The following is a 20,894-nucleotide window of genomic DNA, read 5'->3' on the forward strand; positions in this document are numbered from 1 at the left end:
AAAAATGTGTGAAGGGATGATGGGGAGGAGGTTTGGGGAGATGATTGGGCATGGCAGTCACCTCTAGGACAGGGAGCCTGTGGGAGAGGCCTCAGCTTTTCCTGCACTGGGTTGTGCATACATGCATGTGCAATGTTCTTTTTTCCTATCTATGTGTCCTAGTGTCTCAGTGAGGCCTCCGTCCCCAAAGAGAAACTGCATGGTCCTCCTGGATCCTCCGGAGAGCGAGCACTCATGTACACAGGTGCATAAACAAACTGCCACTTTTGCCCCACTGCACACCTCACCTTCCACCCCACAGCGATATCTTGTGGGGTCTCCCATCCAGGCACACAAAAGCAGCCTTTTGTCTTAATGGCTGTACAACATTGCTTTCACCAGTTTTCTACTGATGGGCAGTTGTTTCTAGTATTTTGTTTTCCCAAGATGAGGGTCCTCAACACAATAAAGGCCCTTTGTAATAAGCCCACCAGTACTACACTCAAGTGTATGGAAGTCCTACTAGGATCCCTAGCCTTCTGTGCTGGGAGCCCTAGCCACAGCAACCAGATAAGAAAAAGAAATTAAAGGGATCCACAACAGAAAGGAAGAAGGAAAACACTATTTACAGATGACATGATAATTATATGCAGAAAACCCTAAAGTCCACACACACACCTGCAAGAACTAATCAGTGACTTCAGGAAAGTTGCAGGGTTACAAAATCAACATACAGAAATTTGTTTCTATACACTAATAACATGCTATCAGAAATAGAAATCCCATTTGTAATCACATAAAAAACATAAAATATGTGGGAATAAATGTAACCAAGGAGGTGAAAGACCTGTACACTGGAAATTATAAGACATTGATGAGAGAATTCAAAGATCCAAATAAACAGAAAGATTCCATCCACATGGATTGGAAGAATGAATATTGTTCAAATGTCCACACTACCCCTAGCAATGCACAGATTTAGTGCAATTCCTATCAAAATTCCAATGACATTTTTAACAGATATAGAACAAATTATCCTAATTTGTGTGGAACAACAAAGATCCTGAATATCCAAAGCAATCTTGAGCAAGAACAAAGGTGGAGGCATCATCCTCCCTGATTTCAAACTATATTACAAAGCTGTGGTAATGAAAGCAGTATGGTATTAGCATAAAAGCAGACACATAGGGGGTGCCTGGGGGGCTCAGTTAGTTAAGCATCTGCCTTCTAAAAAAGTAAAAAATAAATAAAATAAAAAATAAATAAAATAAAAAAATAAAAAATAAAAAAAGCATCTGCTTTCTGCTCAGGTCATGATCCCAGGGTCCTCCCTGCTGAGAGCCACCTCCTCCCTCTCCCTCTGCCTGCCCCTCCCCTTGCTTGTGCTCTCTCCCACCCTCTCTCTCTCTCTGTCAAATAAACATTTTTTAAAACCAGACATAGATCAGTAGAATACAATAAAGACCCTAAAAGAAGCCCACATATATAGTCAATTAATTTACAACAAAGGGGTTAAGATTATACAACAGGGAAGGGACCATCTCCTCAAGAAATAATGTTGGGAATTCTGGGTAGCCACATGTGAAAGGCTGGAACTGGATCCCTACCTCACACCATTGACAAAATCTAATGTAAAATGGAGTAAGAGCTTGAACATAAAACCTAAAACCATAAAACTAGAAGACAGGCAGTAAGTATTCAACATCTATCTTAGTGATGAGTTTTTGTATTTAACACCAAAAGCGAAAGGAAGAAAAATGGGACTGCATCAAACACAAAAGCAAAGGACACCCATCAACAAATTGAAAAGAAGCCTCATCTGATAAGGGATTACTACCCAAAATATATAAAGAACTCAGACAAGTCAATGGAAAAATTTTTTGATTAAAAAATGGGCAGGGACGCCTGGGTGGCTCAGTAATTGAGCATCAGCCTTAAGCTCCGGGCATGATCCTGGTATCCGGGATCGAGTCCCATTTCAGGCCCCTTGCAGGGAGCCTGCTTCTCCCTCTGCCTGTATCCCTGACTCTTTTTCTGTGTCTCTCATGAATAAATAAATAAAATCTTTTTTTTTAAATGGGCAGAGGATCAGAATAGATGTTTTTCCCCAAAGACCTACAGATGGCTAACAGGTATGTGGGGAGGTGCTGCACATCACTAACCATCAGGGAAAGACAAATCCAAACCACCATGAAATAGCACCTCTCGCCTGTCAGAATGGCCAAAATCAAAAGGACAAAAAACAACAGGTGTTGGTGAGGACGTGGAGAAAAAGGGGGGCCCTTGTGCACTGTTGGTGGGAAGGTAAATTGGTGCAGCAGCTGTGGAGACAGGATGGAGACTCCTCAAGTCTCAAAAAAAGGAAAACTGAAACTATAGATATGACCTGGCAATTCCACTTCTGGGTATTTATCCAAAGGAAACAAAAACACTAACTCAAAAAGATACGTGTACTCCCGTGTTCACGGCAGCATTATCTACAATAGCCAACAGGGAATCAACCCAAAAGCCTAAGTGTCCCTGATGGATGAGTGGATTAGGAAATTGTGGTGTACACGTGCACGCGCACACGTATACACTCATACAGAGATATATATACACACATTCACACACATATAATGCGATGCTATTCAACCATAAAAAAGGAAATCCTGCCGTCTGCAACAATGTGGATGCACCTTGAGGGCATCATGTTAAGTGAAATAAGTAAGAAGAACAAAGACTGTATGATCTCACTTATATGTGGAATCTTTAAAAACAAAACAAGGACAGCCCTGGTGGCTCAGCGGTTTAGCCCCGGCTGCAGCCCGGGGTGCGATCCTGGAGACCCGGGATCGAGTCCCAGGTTGGGCTCCCTGCATGGAGCCTGCTTCTCCCTCTGCCTGTGTCTCTGCCTCTCTCTCTCTCTCTCAATCTGAATAAATAAATAAATAAATCTTTAAAAAAAAATAAAAACAAAACAAACGGGGCTTGTAGGCACAGAAGAGTGGGTGCCAGCGGAGGGGTAGGGGATAAAGGTCAAGAGGTACAAGCTTCCAGTTATAAAACAAGTCAGCTCAGTGACAACAGTACTGTGGGGCACCTGGGTGGCTCAGTGGTTGAGCATCCGCCTTCACCTCAGGGCGTGATCCGGGGTCCCAGGATCGAGTCCCACATCGGGCTCCCTGCATGGAGCCTGCTTTTCTCCCTCTGCCTCTGTCTCTGCCTCTCTCTGTGTCTCTCATGAATAAATAAATAAAATCTTTAAAAAAAAAAATACTATATCTTTGAAAGCTGCTAAGAGAGTAGACCTTAAAAGTTCTTATCACCAGACAAGGAGATTTTGTAACTGTTCACAGTAATGGGTGTTACCTGGACGCGGTGATCATGTCACAATATATACAAATATCGAATCTGGATGTTGTATCTGAAACTACTGTAAAGTCCCATGTCGGGCAGCCCGGGTGGCTCAGCAGTTTAGTGCCGCCTTCAGCCCGGAGTGTGATCCTGGGGACCCGGGATGAATCCCACGTCAGCTCCCTGCATGGAGCCTGCTTCTCCATCTGCCTGTGTCTATGCGACCCCCTCTCCCTCCCTCTCATAAATAAATAAAATCTTAAAAAAAAAAAAAAGTCCAATGTCAGTTACACCTCAGGGTAAAATTATTTTATTTTCTCCTGTCTGGTGCCGATATTCCAGAATTAATAACCTAAATCCAAGCCCGGAACCTTGGGCCTCCAGCTGTATTTGCAGTGCTTCCCCCTCAGGGAGCCCACCCTGAGCCGCACAAAGGCCAGAGGGGGGGCCCCCAAGGGCAGAGGGCATGGGGGCGAGGGGAGGGACTTGCAGATGGGGAGGTGGGGACCGGCAGCAGCACAGGTGGACTGCGGGGTTCTGGCCAGGGACACTTCTTACCTCTCTGCAAAGGTGGGGCACCCTTCCTGGGCTCAAGTTGGGGTCCAGGTGAAACTAGTAAACCGGAGCATTAACAGGACCGATCGCTGAGACTGGTAAGTGCAGCTGCAACTTGTCACCCAGACATTTCCTTTGCATTTCCTCGACTCTCCCCCTTTGAGGAGGCGGACTGGAGGCTTGCTCCCACCCCACCCCTTCCCCTACATACCCCCAGCCCCACCCCAATCTCCCCTTCTGGCTGCCTCTTGAATAAACCCTTTTCTTGCCGCAGACCCGATGTCTCCGCTGGGCATCAGGCCAATGGAACTTGGGTTCGGTTACACAGGGTCCCCAAAAACCTCCCTCCACGTCCACACGATGGCTCGTGCACCTCACCTGCAGCAGCTGCAACAGCTCTGCCTAATAGGCCCCAGTGCGGGGCTCGAGCCACTGAGCTCAGTGCCGCCGATCACAGCTCTGGAGGAAGGACAGGTGGCCATCTGGCCCTGTTCTGCTGTGTGGCTGCCACAGACCCCCAGAGGCCTCATGGGCTGGAGGGCAGCCTCCCTCCGCATGCAGCCCTCTACCTGCCAAAGCACACTGCTCACGGTGGCCTGGGCCGGGCCTGGCTGAGCCCCTCGGGGAGCTGTTCTTCACGAATGCCTAACACATCCATAGCCCAGCTTCAGCAATACAAAAACACAGCAGCCTTATTTCCTTTTGAACACAAGAGACCCCAGACGCCAGCCACTCAAAGTCACAAGAACTCCAAGCTGTTTATCCCAGAGTTGATGCACGTGGACGTCTGGGCCCCCTCCCACCCAGAGGGCAGCCCCTTACTACTGGAACCCTGGGCTGGGGTGTGCAGCCCAGGCTTTGCTCCCCCCTTGTAATTTAAAGGGAAATCTGACCACCCTAGAATCTTGTCCAGGGCGTGCTAGTGGGGGCCCTTTAGGCTGAGAACCTGATTTGCTTGTAGGATCAACACTTGAGGCCCTTGCATCCCACCCAGGACATTTGCCCTCATGGGCTCAGGGCTGGACCTGCTTCCTTCTGCCTCAACTCACAAGCTTCCCCAACAGGTGTCAGCTTAGAAGACAGGCAAGGAAAAGGGCGCTGGTGTTCTGAAACCCATCAACCTGAGGGATCTCAGCTGAAGAGGAGAATATGAGGAATGTCAGTCACTTACACTACCCTCAGACTCGCTGGGTCCTTAGTGGATCAGGGGTAGGGTGAAAGGGAGGGATATGGATGGATGGTGGATGGATGGTGGTTGGATGGTTGGTGGGTGGTGGATTGATGATGGATGGATTGATGGTGAGTGGATGGTGAATGGGTGATGGATGGATGGTGGATGGATGGAGATGGATGAATGGATGGATGACAGATGGTGGACGGGTGATAGATGGAGGATGGATAGAAGTTGGATGATGGATAGATAAGTGGATGATGGATAGTGGATGGATGATACATGGGTGGATGGTAGTTGGATGGTGGATGGATGGATGGTAAATGGATGGATGGTGAGTGGATGGTGGATGAATGATGGGTAGTGAATGGTAGATGGATGGTGGATGGGTGGATGATGGATGGACGGGAGGGAGAAGGAGAGGGAAGAAGGGAAGGAGGTGCCTGAGTGGACTATATTTGGAGACCCTGGCCAGGCAGAGCCGAGCCCCATCTCACATCTAAGACCAGGGTCAGAGGGCCTAGCCTGATGCTTCCCTTTCATGATAAGGGAGGAATGTCAGGAACCCGCACCACCAATTCTGGAAACTTCCCAGCACCCATCCCTGTGGAGCCATGACCATTCCCTCCAGCTCACTGAGTCATGGAAATGGCACACAACTTCCCCAAGGCCACAGGCCCTGTTGGGAGGAAACATGGAAACCCCACGCCGACCCACCAACATGGGCATAACACGGCCCCGAGCACCTGCACCGTGTCAAGACAACAGAAGCAAGTCCATGGTCAGGAGCAGCCCATGACAGACACAGCACAAGAGAAGGCACTTCATCCTTCAGGAAAATAATGTGCATGTTAAAAATAGAATATTAACGATTTTAAACTATTTACATAACTTAATGGGTCCTAAGAAGAAGTGCAGCCAGTAAACCCATGTGGGGGCCTTGCCGGCAGCTTGACAGGTCTGAAGGTGGAACAGTCCTGCCACCCCCAGGACTCGCTGGCAGCACGGTCCCCAGGCACAGGGCAGTGGTGGCCCCGGACAGCTGGAGGCTGCTGCAGGGCAGAGGCAAGCAGGGTGGGACACTCGGCATAGGTGGCGCCTGGTCCGGCCTCGCTGTGCTTTGGGGATATGTGTTTTCCAAGGGCAGGCCTGTCATCAGTCAGGTGGCCACCGCCTCCAGGGACTGGGAGGGCCCCTTGCGGCCCAGAGCAGTGGAACCTGGTCTTCAATCCCTCCGGGGCCCCTGCAGCCCAGACGCCGCACAGGGGCAGGTGACGACCACAGGCTGCCTGACACCTGGACGCACGGTTCCTCCTGACGTGCTGGAGGTCCAGAGTGGCTTACTGAGGCCGAAGAAGGGTCGGGTCTGGGCCCCCGTGGCCGGTGGGGCGGGGAAGGGTGAGGACTGGCTGTGGCCACCCTGCAGCCAGGAGGCCACCGGCCCGGAGCCCAGGCCTCAGTGGGCGAGGCAGAGGACGGGCTCCCTGGTGCCCTCGGCTGCTGGCGACAGAAGCGAGGTCATGGCGGTGAGCTGCCCGGTCGTGGTCGTGGCAGGGCTGGGGGGTCCTCACCGCGGGGGCCCCTTCCTCCTCTGCTCCAGCTCGGGCAGCCGCTGCTCCCGGGTCTGTGCATGCTGGGCCCCCACCCTGTGGGCTGCCTCAGTGGCCGTGATGTCGATCTGTGCGTAGCGGGAGGCCCCGGCCCCTGAAAGCAGCCCCGGTGAGCCGGCCGGCACCCCCACCCTCCTCCAGGGAGGCCCCTGGCCCCCGCCCCCGCAGAGCCTCAGGCTGGGAGAGGTGAGGGGATCTGGGACGCGAGCCTGGGGGTGGAGGGCAAGCTGGAAGGAAGGGGGCCCCGCCCCAGGGGGCACAGCTCAGCAAGAGCAGAGAATGGGGGGCCCGGGCCACCGGCGCCTGGAGGCAGCCCCCCCACCCATGGGGACGCACCTCGGATCCCGGCGCCGGCCCCCTGGAGCTCCAAGCCCAGGTACAGCAGCTGCGTTTTGGAGGAGGGGCTGACGGGGATGTTCAGGTAGGGGGGCGCCTCGCTGCTCCGTCTCCCGGGCCCCGGGGCTCCTGCGCCGAGAAGGGCAGTGCGGGTGGGCGACCCGGGGGGCCCTCCCGGCAGAGAGCTCCACCCCCCCGCCCCCACCCTCTGGTCCTGCCAACTGACCATCTCTGGCCCAGCACTGCCCACCCTGGGGTCCACCTGCCTTCCCCCAACACCGCACCACCTTCTGCACCCCTTCACCAGTGAGCTTCTAGAAACCCTGGGCCCCTCTCCCCCCACGCCCCTGTCTGCTGCCACAAGCTAATCCCTGCTGAGCTGCCCTCACGGATGCCCCAAGGCCTGCTGCCGTCAGCGACCCCACTGTTCCGTCTTCAGCCCCCCTGCCACCCACCCTCACCCTCTCAGTCCTCCTGGGTCATCCCCATGCCCACCCCAGCTCTGAGCTCCCGGGACCACTCTAGACCCGCGAGTCTCCACAGGAAATCCCTTCCCCCAAGTGCAGGCCCACACCTCCATGCACAGTGACATCTCCTCCAGGATGGCCCCAGGCACCTCGAGTCCTCCCCTGTTTCCTAGCAGCAGATTTCATTGTGCACCCCTTCCCTGGGTATATGGGAGGTGCAGCAGCACCCAGGGCACCTGAAGACCTGGCCCAGGCTGGGCTTGGGGGGACCCCATAGTGGGCCACCTGGCTGTGCACCTGACCACACTTCCCCACTGGCCCGAGAGCCCAGCACACCAAGGCCACAGGGAAGGAGCCCAGCCATGGGGACCAAGGGTGACGTCCTGCTGGCTGTTCTCCAGAGGCTCCCCCACACCCCTGTCCTCAGGGTCCCCTGGGCACAGCCACATGAGGGTGGCCAGCTCTGCTGCTCAGAATAGAGGGTGGGATCAGATAGAGGGTTGAAGCTGCAGGGGACACCCTGTCTCTGAGCCCCTGCGCAGGGGTCAAGGGAGCCGAGCCCAGGGCCAGGACCTCAGGACGCTCTGGGCTCCCGGCAGGCAGTGACCCTGCCTCCTCAGGTCCCCGTCCCACCACAGGGCACCCGCTGCCAGGGGGCATCTCCTGAAGGTCCTCACCTGCATGGTGCCTTCCCCGCTGTGCCCTTAGCTGCCGCAGCAAGGCCAGGGGTGCAGGGTACACTGTACTGCCTGCTTGCTCCCGGTGAGGGGGTGAAGGCCACAGAGCCCGCACCCCGGCCAGGGCCAGGGTCAGACGGTGGCCAAGTGGAGCCAGATCCCATGAACCAAAGCCAGTCACACGGTTCCTGCCCCTCCCAGCCTGGGGGCCCAGGAGACCCACCCCTCTCCTTACACGGTCCCTGAAGGGCAGGGCCCCGTCAGGATGCTGTGCCCATGTCCCTGACGTCAAAAACAGGACACCGATGCCCCCAGGAAACTGCTGTTCCCAAACATTCCTACTGCTGACCCTGCAGGGAGACCCTCCGGCCGGTGCAGGGGAGTGGGGCTCCCAGGAGTGGCTCCGGACCCCGGAAGAGTCTGCACACAGGCAGCAGGGGTGCTCCAGGGGCACAGAGCCAGGGGTGCTCCCTGATGAGGAGGTGGCCCTGCTGCAGAGCGAGGGAGGGAGGTCCTCGAGGAGGGAGGCCAGAGGCTGCTGCTGGACACAGGGTGGGCAAGGCTGGACGCATTGACCCCAGGGAACACGGGGAGGGCCCTCTGGACACTCAGCTTCCAGGCCAGGCTTGGGGCCCTGGCTGCCTGTTCGCGCACGGCCCTGGCCAGCCAAGGCCCGGCGCTGGGCTTCTCCGATTGGCAGCTCAGCGTGTCCTGTGCTCTCATCAAGCCAAGAACGGGCTGCTTTCCACCTCTCAGCTGTGAGGCAAGGGGTTTCTGTAGATCTACCGCACCTGCAGCGCCCCGAATGCAGCCTAGGACAGGAAGGGGTGCAGCCTTGGCAGGCAGAGCAGGGCGAGGGCCCTCTCCCCACCACCCCCCGGGCACGCCGTGTCCACCTGGGCTCTGCACACCCATCTGGACACCAACAGTGTGAGACTCTCCATCAAGCAGCCTGGAGGGGACCTGGTTACACAGAGGGGCAGACGCAGACCCTCGCCCATGTACACCGAAGTGATAGGCAGAAGCACCCAAGGGAGACACTTAGACCAGTGAGGCCAGGGGAAAATCCAAGCAGACTGCCTGGAGAAGGAGGCATGTGCCAAGGGATAGAGGACCAGAAAGAAGGAAGGGCAGAGGCAGAGGCCCGGGTGCATCTGGGAGAGCCCTCAGGGGCGGAACCAGGAGCTGAGGGGAGGCTAGGAAGGACGCCTGGAGCTGGTTCTAGGGCTGCAGCCATGTCTTGCCCAGTCCACAGCCGGCAGGGGAGGAGGAAGCAGGGGAGGGGCTCCCTCCTGGCCTCCGTGTCTAAGCAGTGTTCTTGGGGGGCAGATCCCCCTCACCCTCCTCCCTCCGGCTCCTTCAGGTAGAGCTGCTCCCAGCCTTGCTAGAAGCCGGAACAGAGCCGAGAACAGAGGAGCGCAGCCTGACCTCTCCTGCCTTCCCGAGGCGCCCCCGCCATCACCAAGGCTCTGGCCGCACCACCCCAGGCCCAGTTCATCCCCGTCTCTGCCGGACTCAGGCCCCACTTCCCCAGCCCCTGGCCTCAGTGGAAAGAGAGGGTCTGTATCCTCCAGTAGATCCTGACACCTGGGCCCCCGTCCCCTCCTGTTCCCGGGGGCCCACCCGCTGTCTGGGTAAAAGACGTCCACAGGGCCCTAGGGGCAGCTGAGTGGACAGCAGGAGGAGGTGTCTGGGACCATCCGGAGTGGGCGTCAGGGGATAGGTTGTCCTGGGGTGGAGCTCAGTGCCCCATCCTGACCCAGAGAACCCAAGAGCAGCTTGCTGGGGCTTTCCTGTGGACCCGGCCTGCCCTGCCCGCCCCCTCCTGCCCCCAGAGGTCTACTGCAGGTCAGCCTGCAGGTCTGGCCCCAACAGGTGTCATGTGTCTCGAGAAGGACAGAGGATCTGAGCTCCTTAGGGCCCCCAGTCCTAAGGCTAAGGCCCAGAGCTAACCCCTGAGCCTCCCGGACCCCTCCACCCTGAGGCCAACCAACCTTCCCCAAACTTCAGCTTCCCTCAACCCTCTAGGCCCTCCCCTGGGCAGCAGCCAGCTTCTGCCCACCCTTCACCTTCTAACTGAGCTTGGAGACCTCAAGTCTTCCCCTCACTCCCTGCTTATCACCAGGACCCCTCAACCCTGTTCTCCATCACCTCAAGGATGGGGCTCCCCCCCGCAGGCCAAGGCTCCGAGGCAGCCTGGCCTTGCCCGCTCCCTGCACACAGCCTTCCAGGGTAGCTGGCCACGCTTAGCCACCCTGTCCTCATCCTCCAGCTGGGCCTGCCCCGCCCCTGCTAAGGCTCCTTCCGGCTGCACTCTGTCCCCCAACCCCACGGCCACCCCTCCCCCGTCCATGTCACCCTCTGCCCATTGTCTCCATCATGGCCACTAACACCCACTACCCCATCTGCTGCAGAGCCTCTGGCTAGGCCATGACTGCAGTCGCCATGCCCCCCACCTCCCTTGTCCCAAGGCCGCACGGGAGCTGGTCCCAAAGCTGGGGCCTACCTGAGTGTGTCGTCAGAAGGCCGGGGGGTGAGGCAGCTGCTCCCTGGACCAAAGAGAACACGTGTCAACCTGTCCATCTGGACCCCATTCCCCTTGCCCCAGCCTGACCAGCCTGATGCTAACCCAGCTGCACCCAGGTCACTGGGGGCCTGGCTGCCTCTGGCAGACCCCAGCCCAGACTCCTCATCTCCCAGGGGGCCCCGTACCCACGTGTCCCAGGACCCCCAGCTGGCAGCCTTGACCCTTGCTTGCCCTCTTCTGGGCCCTAGGCTAAGTCTGGTCCTCCAAGGTCTACTCAGGGCTGTGCAGAAGGGGGTGTGGCTGTCAGGTACTCAGAGGTTGGAGCAGGTGCTCCCTGGGCCCTGCGGGCCCCGCCCCACCAGCACCTGTGGAGGGGCCCACAGAGGCCATGAAGATGAGCCAGGACCCCCTGAACTGCACAATGGCCTCTTGGGGGGGCCCTGATTAGAAGTGCAGAGGGGCCTGCAGGAGTATGGGGCCATGGGGGCCTCAGAGCTGAGGACAGGATCTGATCAGGAGGGAGGGACAGTGGCCCACGGCCAGCAGGTTCATTGTCACCTGGGCCTGGGCCTCCCACAGCCCTTGGGGGATGCCTCCCTACCCCCGCCCCTGTCCCCACTGGGGCCCAGGGCAAGTGACTGAAGCGGATCAAGCATCCCCAGCAGTCTGGGGATCACAGGCTGGCGGCAGGGCCTTGTGAGGAGCTGGGAACTGGAATGGGGGTGTGGAAACCCCAACCCTGCCCCGGGGGCCTCTGCTTGATGCCCCAGACTCAAGACACAGCAGCCTGACCCAGGTCCTGGCCAGGCTCAAGGGACACACTGAGCTGGTCTAACCCATCACCCTCTTAAAGGAGCTCTTGTGCAGGCCCGGGACTTGGGCAGAGCGTGTCTGGCCCCCCAATCCCCCGACCCCCGACCTAAGGGCCCCCAGTCTGGTCGCAGACCAGAGGCCGGCTGCCCACCGGGAGCCCTCACACACAGGCCTCTGAGGTACTAGAGGAGGTCACCGTCTGCCCACGGGAGCCGCGGAGCAAGTGCCAAGGGCCCACGGCCCCACCACAGCCCGCACCTGCTTCCAGGGGCCGCTCCTGCGGGCACAGCATCAAAGCCAACGCTGAGCGTGGGCAGGGTGCAGCTCAGCCCATTCCCCCTGCTGGGGGCCAGGACCCCAACCTCCAGGTCTGGGCCAGTGGGCTGCACACGCCCTGGAGAGACAAGGCGGCAGGACTCCCAGCATGGATCTGCCCACTCTGCTTGCGCCCTGCCCCACCAGGCAAGGCCCCGGCGCCCGGACAGCGAGGGGCCCTGGCAGGGGCAGACGCCACCCCACCTCACTCATGGCGCTGGCAGCTCGCAGCCTTATTACTTTTGCAGCCAGAGGCTGGGGTGCCTCAGGGGTGGAGGTGACAACAGTGGATCTAATGACTGCTGCTGTGAATAGACATCTACTGCCCACGCGCATCTATCACCTCATTGGATCCTCTCCGTGTGCCCAGGGAGGTAGGTATCCCCGTCTACGCAGGAGGAAACAGAGGCTCAGAGAGGTGTAGAAACTTGCCTGAGGCCACCCAGCTGGCATGGCGGGGTGCCGCTCAGCCCCCAAAGCCTGGCTTTCCTCACATTACAGTTCACAGGCACCGCACCCAGAGCTCCCAACTCGGCCTCCACAGAGCTGGCCCCCCAGCAGGGTAAAATGGGAGTGATAGGGCAGGGCAGGGGCCCCTGGATGTGCAGGAGATGGGAGGTGGGATCCCTGGAGCTCGGCCACCCAAATGGGGAAGATGGAGGGGGGCTCCAGGCTCAGAGCCAGGACTCTCATTGGCCCAGAAAGCAGTGCCCACCCTCACTTGGACATGGGAAGCCACCTGCCTGAGCCCAAGTGACCACCGAGGACCTCACTGTGGTCTCCAGTGAGCAGAGAACATGCCACACATGTGCACACACACAGACACACACACACATGTGCATCTGTGCAAATAGCATACACACGGACATCACACATGTGCGATGCACACACCACACACAAATGTATGCATATGCACAAATGCACATTCCTGTGCACACACCACACATGCACACACGTGTACACACACCGTGCAGATGAATGCAGCATCTGTACACACTACGTACACACGCACACAGGTCACACACACCACGCACAGTGCACACACATGCAGCTGAATGCACATGTCACACGCGAATGCAAGTGTGCACACACACACGCCCCATGGGCTGTCGGGAGCTGCCTCTCCTGCTTCAGGCCCCTAGTGCGTTGAGGCTCATGGCAGGCTACAAGGCAAGGCCCCGTGCTGCCCCCTGAGACCCACAGGCTGGAGACAGAGGCCCCGCGGGGAGGGCCTGGCGGGAGGTGGGGAGGCTAGCAAATGGAAAAGGAGAAGATGGTAAGAAAAGAAAATTTTATTTCCAATCTAAGAATGTATTACAAACAGGTCCGATTTTAAAAATGTAAAAGAGCAACAAAGGTCTTTAGCCGACAGTAAAGGTACAAAGCAAAATATTTACAGGTGAGCCGTTGGCCCCCTGGATGGGGGCGGGTGCCAGACAGCGCAGGACGGCGCCAGCCCAGGTCCTGAGCCGCACGGGCACTGGCCCGCCTCTCGGGGTGCACGAAACTGCAGAACAATGTAGGAAACCAGGCAACGCAGCTGCACCCCATGCAGGTGAGCAGACAGGCCACGGAGGGTGCCGGAAGCAGCTCTACCCCGGGCGACCCACGTGCCTCCAAACGCAAACGGATGAGCCTTGGAGCCCCAGCCCCTCTGGTCCTGACCCCTAGCCTTCCAGCTCAGCCAGGAGGGTGGAGGGGGTGAGGCACAGCTTCCAGAGCTTTCCCAGGGACCTCCTGGCGTCACCACCTTGCTGCCTGCCCACCCCTGGCCCGGGAGCCTGCAGGTTGAGGAACAGGCTGGTGGGTGAGCATTGGAGGTTCTTGAGTCATGAGACCCAGACCCCACAAGTCCCTGCGCCTCCTGAGCCTCAGTTTCCTCCCCTGTAAGACGGGCCACCCGTGGCGCTGCTTCACAGAGGAGGTGTGGAGTGGACAGGTAAAGCTCGTCCTACACGCACCGCGCCACGCTCCTGTCCTGGGAATCTGGGTCTGCAGCTGCTGCAGAGGAAGCGAATTTTTAGCAGATGACCTGACTGTGCACCACGGAAGGGATGTATCTGAGAAGTAAGAATGGCCATCCACCGGGTAGGCAGGGGAACTGGGCGGGGAGGTGGCTGTGGCCCGCGAGGGGCCTCCCAGCCCTGATCACCCCGAGGGCCTGGCTAAAGCCGGCTGGGACACAGCACCGGCCTGTGTCCCCTGCACCCCATCCTCAGGCTTTGGGACTGTGCACGCCCCCTGCCTGCTCCACCCAGAGCTTCCCACTTTCCAGAAGGCACTTGGCTGCAGGCTAGTCACCCTCTCCAAGTCCTGGGGGCCCTCCCTGCAGGCTCCACTCCCCAGAGGGCAGCCTCTGGGACTGTCACCCCTCCCCCCAGGCCCTCCCCACTGTGCCTCACCAACAGCACCAAGGGCACCCTTTCCCCTCCTGCCGAGAGGGACAGAACCCAACCCCCGCAGCAGCGAACCTGAGCTGTGGCTCTCAGGGAGGGGGGTTTACCTTGAGTCCTCCACAGGCCGGACAGGTGGAAAAGAAAGCTGGAGGAGGCCCTGCATGGGGGCTGCCTGCCTCCCAGGTCTCGACAGGGGCCTCGCTGCCCGGGCCCTCCGCCACCTGTCCCCGCCGCCTCGCACCCAGCCAGCCGGAGGGACACCCCGCGGACATCTGGCCACCCGAGTCCCCGGCCCCACCATTGTCCAGGCTGCCCTGCACAGCCGAGGTCTGGTCCCCGGGGGCCTGGCGCAGGCTGCGCGGCGTGTCATAATGGTGCCGCAGGGCCGTGGGCACCTGGTACTCGGCTGTCCCCGGCGGGCAGGCACACAGGCTGGGCTCGGACACCCCGGCTGCAGGCGGCAGGCTGAGCAGGGAGCCGAACTCGTCGCCCGCGCGCCACACATCCAGGCTGCTGCCGGCGCAGGAGGAGAAGCTGCCCGAGTACGAGGAGTGGCTGCCCGTGGCGATGCCGCTGTCCGATGAGCTCTGGCGGCCGACCTCCTGCAGCTGCCGAGGCCGCAGCGGCTTGGGGGGCGGCCTGGAGGTGCCCGGCACGGTCTCCGCAGAGGCCTGGGCGGCTGCCAGCCCTGGACCCTCCTGCGACGTGCTGGCCGAGGACGAGGAAGGCTCTGGCCATGCCGTGAGGCGGCTGCCGGCGCTGATATCCGAGTGGCTGGCCTCTGAGGAAGAGCTGGACAGGCTGCGGTCATCCCCTGAGACAGAGCACAGGGCGGTCGGGGTGTTGGCACTGCTCTGGGGGCTGGGGTGGGCTCAGGGAGGGCTGGGGGCGACATCGGTGGAGGGCCAGCACTCTCCAGGCCCCCCGTCACCCCCTCCCCAGCATCCCCCCGCCCCCACCCAGAGGCCTGTGCACAAACCAGCTCACCAGGTCAGGCCCCTCCTTGAATACCAATCTTTCACACACACACACACACACACACACACACACACACACACTGCACCACCACCACCACCACCACCACCACCACCACCACCCTCCCGCCCCCGGCCCTCTCTGGAACCCGCGTCCTCCAGCTGCCCCCTTGGTCACTGCCCTCTGGGAATCGGAGGATCACGGCTCAGTGCCAACAGAGGCTCCTTACTTCTGGGGCCAGGCTCACAGTGCACCCCACCGGACTGGACTGGCAGCAGTAGAGAGGACAGACAGGCCCCACAGCATGGCTCCCCCCCCCCCCCCCAGGCAGCCCCCCCCCCCCCCCCCACCTGGCAGCAGCTCCTTCTGTCCAGTTCCCAGCAAACGGAGAGTCCTCGGGCTCCTGAGGAGGAGCCCTTTTGTCTGGGCACTAAGGGTAAAGCTGAAGCCCACAGGAGCCCACAGCCTTACCCAGGCCACAGGGCTGCTGGGCAAGCAGAGTTTGCACCCAGCTTTCCCAGCTCTCCCAGCTCTCCCAGCTCTCTGGCAGCACCACTCATGATGTTTGTGGCATCATGAGTGAGGGGAAGAATGAGTGAGCAGAGAGGAGGAAGGAATGAATGAGTGAGTAGGAGGGAAGGAATGAAGGAGTGAGCAGGAGGGGAGGCATGACCAAAAAGCAGGAGCCTGGCACAGGCCCCATAGCGGTGGCCCCTCCCCACAGCAGCAAGGCAGCCCACCTACCTCCCCCTCCCCCTCCTCCCCCACCGTCCCTCCTCCCCTTCTCCCTCTCCTCCTCCTCCTACCCTTCTCTCTCTCCTCCCCCACTGCACCCTCCTCCCCCACCTCCCCCACCTCCCCTACCTCCTCCACCTCCCCACCTCCCCTACCTCCCCCACCTCCCCTACCTCCTCCACCTCCCCACCTCCCCTACCTCCCCCACCTCCCCTACCTCCGCTGCCCAGACGGCCAGCGTGCGACAGGAGGCTGAGCCGCTTCTCCAGCCTCAGGGCCTCCAGGGCCTCCTGGGCCACGCGTTCCTCTGCAGCGGCAGGACCCCCGGGGCTCGGGTCTGCAGCAGAGAGGAGAGTCAGGAGACTCCTTGCTCCCACCCCCAGCCCTCGGCCGCGGGCGCCACCCAGTGAGTGAGTCCAGCACCACCAGGGCCACACATGTGCTGGGGGTTGGGGCTCAAGGCCATGGCAGGGCCCCGGGTGGCCCCCTCCCCTGCAAGTCCCAGCTCCTCCCCAGCCACGGGGCACCAGTCTCAGGGCACCTTCCCCCTCCAGATCCCCCAGCCAGCAGCCCATATCTGGTGCCCCAAAGCCAGCAGGTGATGCCCATGGACACTGGCATTGGATGGACTCCCTGAGCCCCTTGTCCACATCTGCAAAGTTGGGGTGTGGAGAGAGTGCATCCCAGTCAGGGCAGGACCAGGACGGGGGCGCGCAGGGTTGTGCGTAGGGCAGAGCGGACGTCGGAACTCACATCTCTCCCCTCCTGACTGTCTCCCCGTGGGTCCGGCTGAGCAGGCATGAGCGCAGGGGCACCCCAGAAAGCCCGGGGTGTGAGGCTGCTGACCCAGGAGAGGCCACCTCGCAGGAGAGCCCGATCATCACAGGGCCTAGACCCAATGCCACCCAGAGCCCCACCAGCCCGTCCACACCGGTCCGTCCACACCCTGCCTTCACGCCTGTCCCACTGTCCTGTCCACACCCTGCTGTCCGCACGGACCGGTGGCTGCCAGGCAGGAGGGCGCCAGCAGAGGGCGCCACCGCACCACCCAGCAGAGCCCAGCTGGAGAAGAATGGGCCACAGGAGCCACCTCCTCAGTCCCCAGCCCGCCCCCAACCCGTCCCCCCAGGGCCCCTGTGGGGTGTGGAGGTGGGGGGAGGGATCTGCTGAGCAAAGGTGGACCCAGTCCTTCCCAGGGGCCCTGAACGACCCGCCCCCTGGCTGTGGCACCGGTGCAAGGAGACCACAGGCGCGAGCTCACTGACCACTTGCCACGTCTCCCACCTGGACAAATGTGACAAGCACCACCTCCCTGCGCTGCGGGGAGTACCAGCAATCCTGGGTACCACGCACCCAGTGAGCCTCTAAGGAGGCTGTGGGGACAAGAACCAGCCTCTGTCCCTCCTGGGCTATCCCTGAGGGGCCAGGACCTCTGAGATCCCGCCCTGCTGGGGCCCCACAGTGCCCGGGGTAGGGTGGCCCCTCCGGCATCCGGTTCTGTCCTGCCCAGGGCTCTTGAAGAATGCGCCCCAGCCACAACCAGAGAGTGGGGGCAAGATGAGGGGAGCTCAGTGCAGCCTCACACCCACCACCAGTGAGACCCCACCCGCCACCCACCACCTGCCACCCACCAGGCAAGCGCACATGGCCGCTTCCAGCCAAAACACAAACTCCACCTGGGACCCGGCTGGCTCTGGCCCCAGCCCACAGTCCCAGCCTCGTGGGGCAAGACCCCACACCAGTCCAGCTCAGAAGGTCTCCGTGAGCCCCACTCGGGGTCTCTGGCCTCCTGGGGCCCCACCTGGTACAGCCAGTGTATGGGTCCCAGGAGCTGTGACCCCATGGAGGAAGGGCGAGGACGGCGTGTGCAGTCCCCTCGGGAACCCGGAGGCCGATCCCTCCCCATGGGTAGCCTGGCTGACCCATCAGTGCCCCCCCCCCCCGCCCCCGGCCCCTCGCCCGCAGGCCACACTCCCACACGCACCTGGGAGAACCGGCCGCAGCCCGAAGGGGCCCTTGGTTGGGGAGATGCCGCGGACAATGCAGTCGAACAGGAAGCTGATCTGCTCTCCCTCGGCCGAGGACAGGAAGAAGACTCCGGCCCCTGCAGAGGGAGGCCAGACCCCGTGTCGGCCCGGCCCCAGCATCCACGGGGCGGGACCGCTGCAGAATGGGCCCAGGGGCCACCAGATGGAGAACGCGGGAACCCCGAGCGAACCCTGCACACGCGGGAGTGGGGTGGCGTGAGTGTCCCGAGCGCCCGGGAGGAGCCTGTGCCTGGCCTGGGGAAAACCCCACTCTGTCCCTCAGGCCCACACAACTTGTCGCAGCAGCGTGGGCACACGTCTGGCCATCGGGCCTGTGCGCACCAGCCCACCCAGGCAAGCTTGCTGTGCGCCAGGCCGGCTGGGAGGAGGCGTCCCACCCTGCTGGCCCTTGGTCTTCTCCGTGGGCCTCCACTGGCCAGGACGAGGAGCCGGGGTGCCTCAGGAGGCCGTGGCCCCAGGAGGAGGCCGGGAGGGGGTTCCAGCTCTCTCACATGTCCAGGCTCATCAGAAGCAAGGAGCAGGTCCCCTAGCGTGAGGTTCGCCTGCCAGGAAGCAGCCAGGGGGGTCTGGGTCTCAGTAGGTGCCCCCCGACCCGGTCTCCTGGCTCGGGGCTGCTCCGAGGGTGAGTGTGTGTGTGAGGTGGGCCTGCCCCCCACAGGAGGTGGCCGCGGGCTGCAGTCAGTGATGCATAGTGCCCACCTCACAGACCCCCTTCCGGGACCTGTTTTCGGGTGGGAAACGTGCCCACAGGCCCTGGGCCAGCAGAGGGCAGGCCGCGTGAGTCAGCACAGCCCGGGGGTGGAGGGGGGAGGCCTCCTGCTGGGCCGGAGCCCCGCCAGGGTGAATGAAATCCCGCACCACCGCCCAGTGAATGGGGACACCGGGCCACGTGGGGCTGCATGCTCGGCTGGCGTCACCACACAAGAATGCCTGCGAGCCCTGCCCTCCGTCCGTTGCCCAAAGAAAGGCACGCTGGCTCCCGAAGGGCAGGTCCCGGGGCGGGCCTGCAGGCGGACGGGGCTGCAGGGGGAAGGCTTCCCAGTTACACCTCTGTCACCCGCCAAGGCCACAGTGGCTCTCCTGGGGTTCTCGGGGGTGCAGCACCCTGCCCTCTGATCCACCCACTCAAGGCCGCCCGAGGGTGTCCGCGCCTGCTTAGAGACCCCAGAGGGGGCCGAGAGGGACAGCAGCCCAGCCGGTGGGCCGCCCGGGCATACCCCACAGAGCCTCCGCTGCACGGAAGGGCTGGGAGCTGCTGCCCTGCGGTGGCGGTGGCGGGAGGGCAGGGGAGGAGAGGGCCGCTCCCCGCCGCCCCGCGCCAGCAGCCGCGCCAGCTCGCACAAAGGGCCGGGCCTCTAATCCCGAGCTTACAGTCAGCTGGCAGAGGCCGCGGCACAACCAGTCCCCCGACTATAAAAAACCACATTACGAAGCAAGGGGAGCCGACAGCATTCCACCAGGCGTCTGCTGGGCGTCATGCTTCCCAAGACGCAGCTGGTGAGGCCTGGGAGCATGGTTGCTGCCCCCACGCAGACCCGCGAGCTAACCACAGAGGTTGCCTGGGGACGGGTGGCCCGAGCCCCCACGTGAAGCCTCCAAGACACAGCTCGCTGACCACTGGCCTGCCCTCTGTGGGCTTCCCTCCTGCACCCCAGGCTTTGGGGACACTGGGAGCTCCCTAAGTGGGGGCAGCTCACCCAAGCTCTCCACCCAGGAGGCTACCACTGGTAATGTCACCTCAGCTGTCCAGACTCCACTCACCTAACATCACTATTCCCAGCCCTGACCCCTGATGGTTCATTTGGTGCTGCTAGGAGGGAGCACCTCCTCTGAGATGTACCCTGTGATCCTTTACTCTGCATGTCCCTTAAGTGGATGCTGTCCTGGCTGCCAGGCCGGAGTCTTATAGGCAGGCCACCTCTGAGGCATCCTGGCCCCAGTGCCTCAGCCAGGGCCGGGGGCCCGGGGGACCCAGGCACTCAGTGTGGTAGAAAGAGGGAAGCAGAGGCCAGTGGGCCTTCCCCCAAGAGAGTGTTCTTTGAATTTCTGTTTGCTTGCCTGTTTGCAGGGCCGGAGGAAGTAGAGCCTGGCCCACTTTGCCACAAGCTTACCTCCTTCCATCCTGGTTCATAAAGCCCCACCCTGGGGTAGGATCCATGCCAGAGGCCATCCTCCAGGCCACCCACCCACGCCACTCACTGAGTGACCCGTCCACCACATTCAACAAGGACGAGCCATCCCCGCCCAAATCCCCGACCCACAGAACCATAAGCAGTGAAACAGCCGCCAAGTGCTGCACGATCATGACATGGGGAGACAGGGATACAGAGGAGCCAAAGTCTGCTGAGCAGGAAGCCAGCGGCTGGTGGGGTGACAGCCACCTTTTGCTTGGGGTAGATGCTGTGGGTTCCTGGGAGCTGCAGGCAAACCTCATGGGCTTTATAAATGCAGTTAGTCCCTAGGAGAGCATCTCCAGCACAAAGGCCGATGCACCCCACGGAAAGAGTCCCCAGCCCTGAGAAAGAAGCACTTTCCATCCGCACGTTCCATGCACCCAGTTCCTTGGGTAGATTCCTGTTGCAAGTTAATCCTGGTAACCTCCAGCGTCCTGAGCTCTGCCAATGCTCAGTGTCCCAGCTCCATGGAGACTGAGACCGGATGGTGAAGTCCTAGTGGGGACCGAGCGCCTGCAAGCATCTGGAGAAGGTTCTAGAAAGCTCTGTCCAGGCAGCACCAATCTGGCTGGTGCTGGACTTTCAGAATGCAACTGACCCGGGCCCCTGGGGTATCATTTTGCACAGGGCTTCCTAACGGAGCCAAACATCGACCAACTGGAACTTCATTACTCTCTGCCCTTAGTTTTCAAGAAAGGACCGACGTTCAAGGAAACAAGTTCATTCGAAATCAAGTTTTAAATTTCACCCAATCATCTCTCCCACCAGGAGGACTGACTG

General features: G+C 60.5%; 1 protein-coding gene across 14 annotated transcripts in view; it reads right to left on the bottom strand.

Annotated features, from left to right (window-relative positions):
- Positions 1 to 5,904: 5,904 nt before the first annotated feature.
- DOK7 (docking protein 7) overlaps positions 5,905 to 20,894 on the bottom strand; it is a 31,017-nt gene continuing 16,027 nt past the window's right edge. For 5 of the 14 annotated variants that reach the window (XM_041752170.1, XM_041752167.1, XM_041752173.1 and 2 more), the window contains 5 exons: positions 17,877 to 18,111; positions 16,110 to 16,229; positions 14,290 to 14,996; positions 10,638 to 10,680; positions 6,809 to 7,116 (listed from right to left, as the gene is read on the bottom strand). In XM_041752170.1, coding sequence (XP_041608104.1) covers positions 6,824 to 7,116; positions 10,638 to 10,680; positions 14,290 to 14,996; positions 16,110 to 16,229; positions 17,877 to 18,111 — 1,398 coding nt within the window. In that variant the 3' untranslated portion in view covers positions 6,809 to 6,823. Of the gene's footprint in view, positions 6,746 to 6,808; positions 7,159 to 10,637; positions 10,681 to 13,063; positions 14,997 to 16,109; positions 16,230 to 17,876; positions 18,112 to 20,894 lie in introns of those variants that run through there. The other 9 variants (XM_041752172.1, XM_041752174.1, XM_041752168.1 and 6 more) reach the window with 7 other exon arrangements.

The sequence above is a fragment of the Vulpes lagopus genome, chromosome 4 (genome assembly GCF_018345385.1).
Source record: "Vulpes lagopus strain Blue_001 chromosome 4, ASM1834538v1, whole genome shotgun sequence".
Classification (NCBI taxonomy): Eukaryota; Metazoa; Chordata; class Mammalia; order Carnivora; family Canidae; genus Vulpes; species Vulpes lagopus.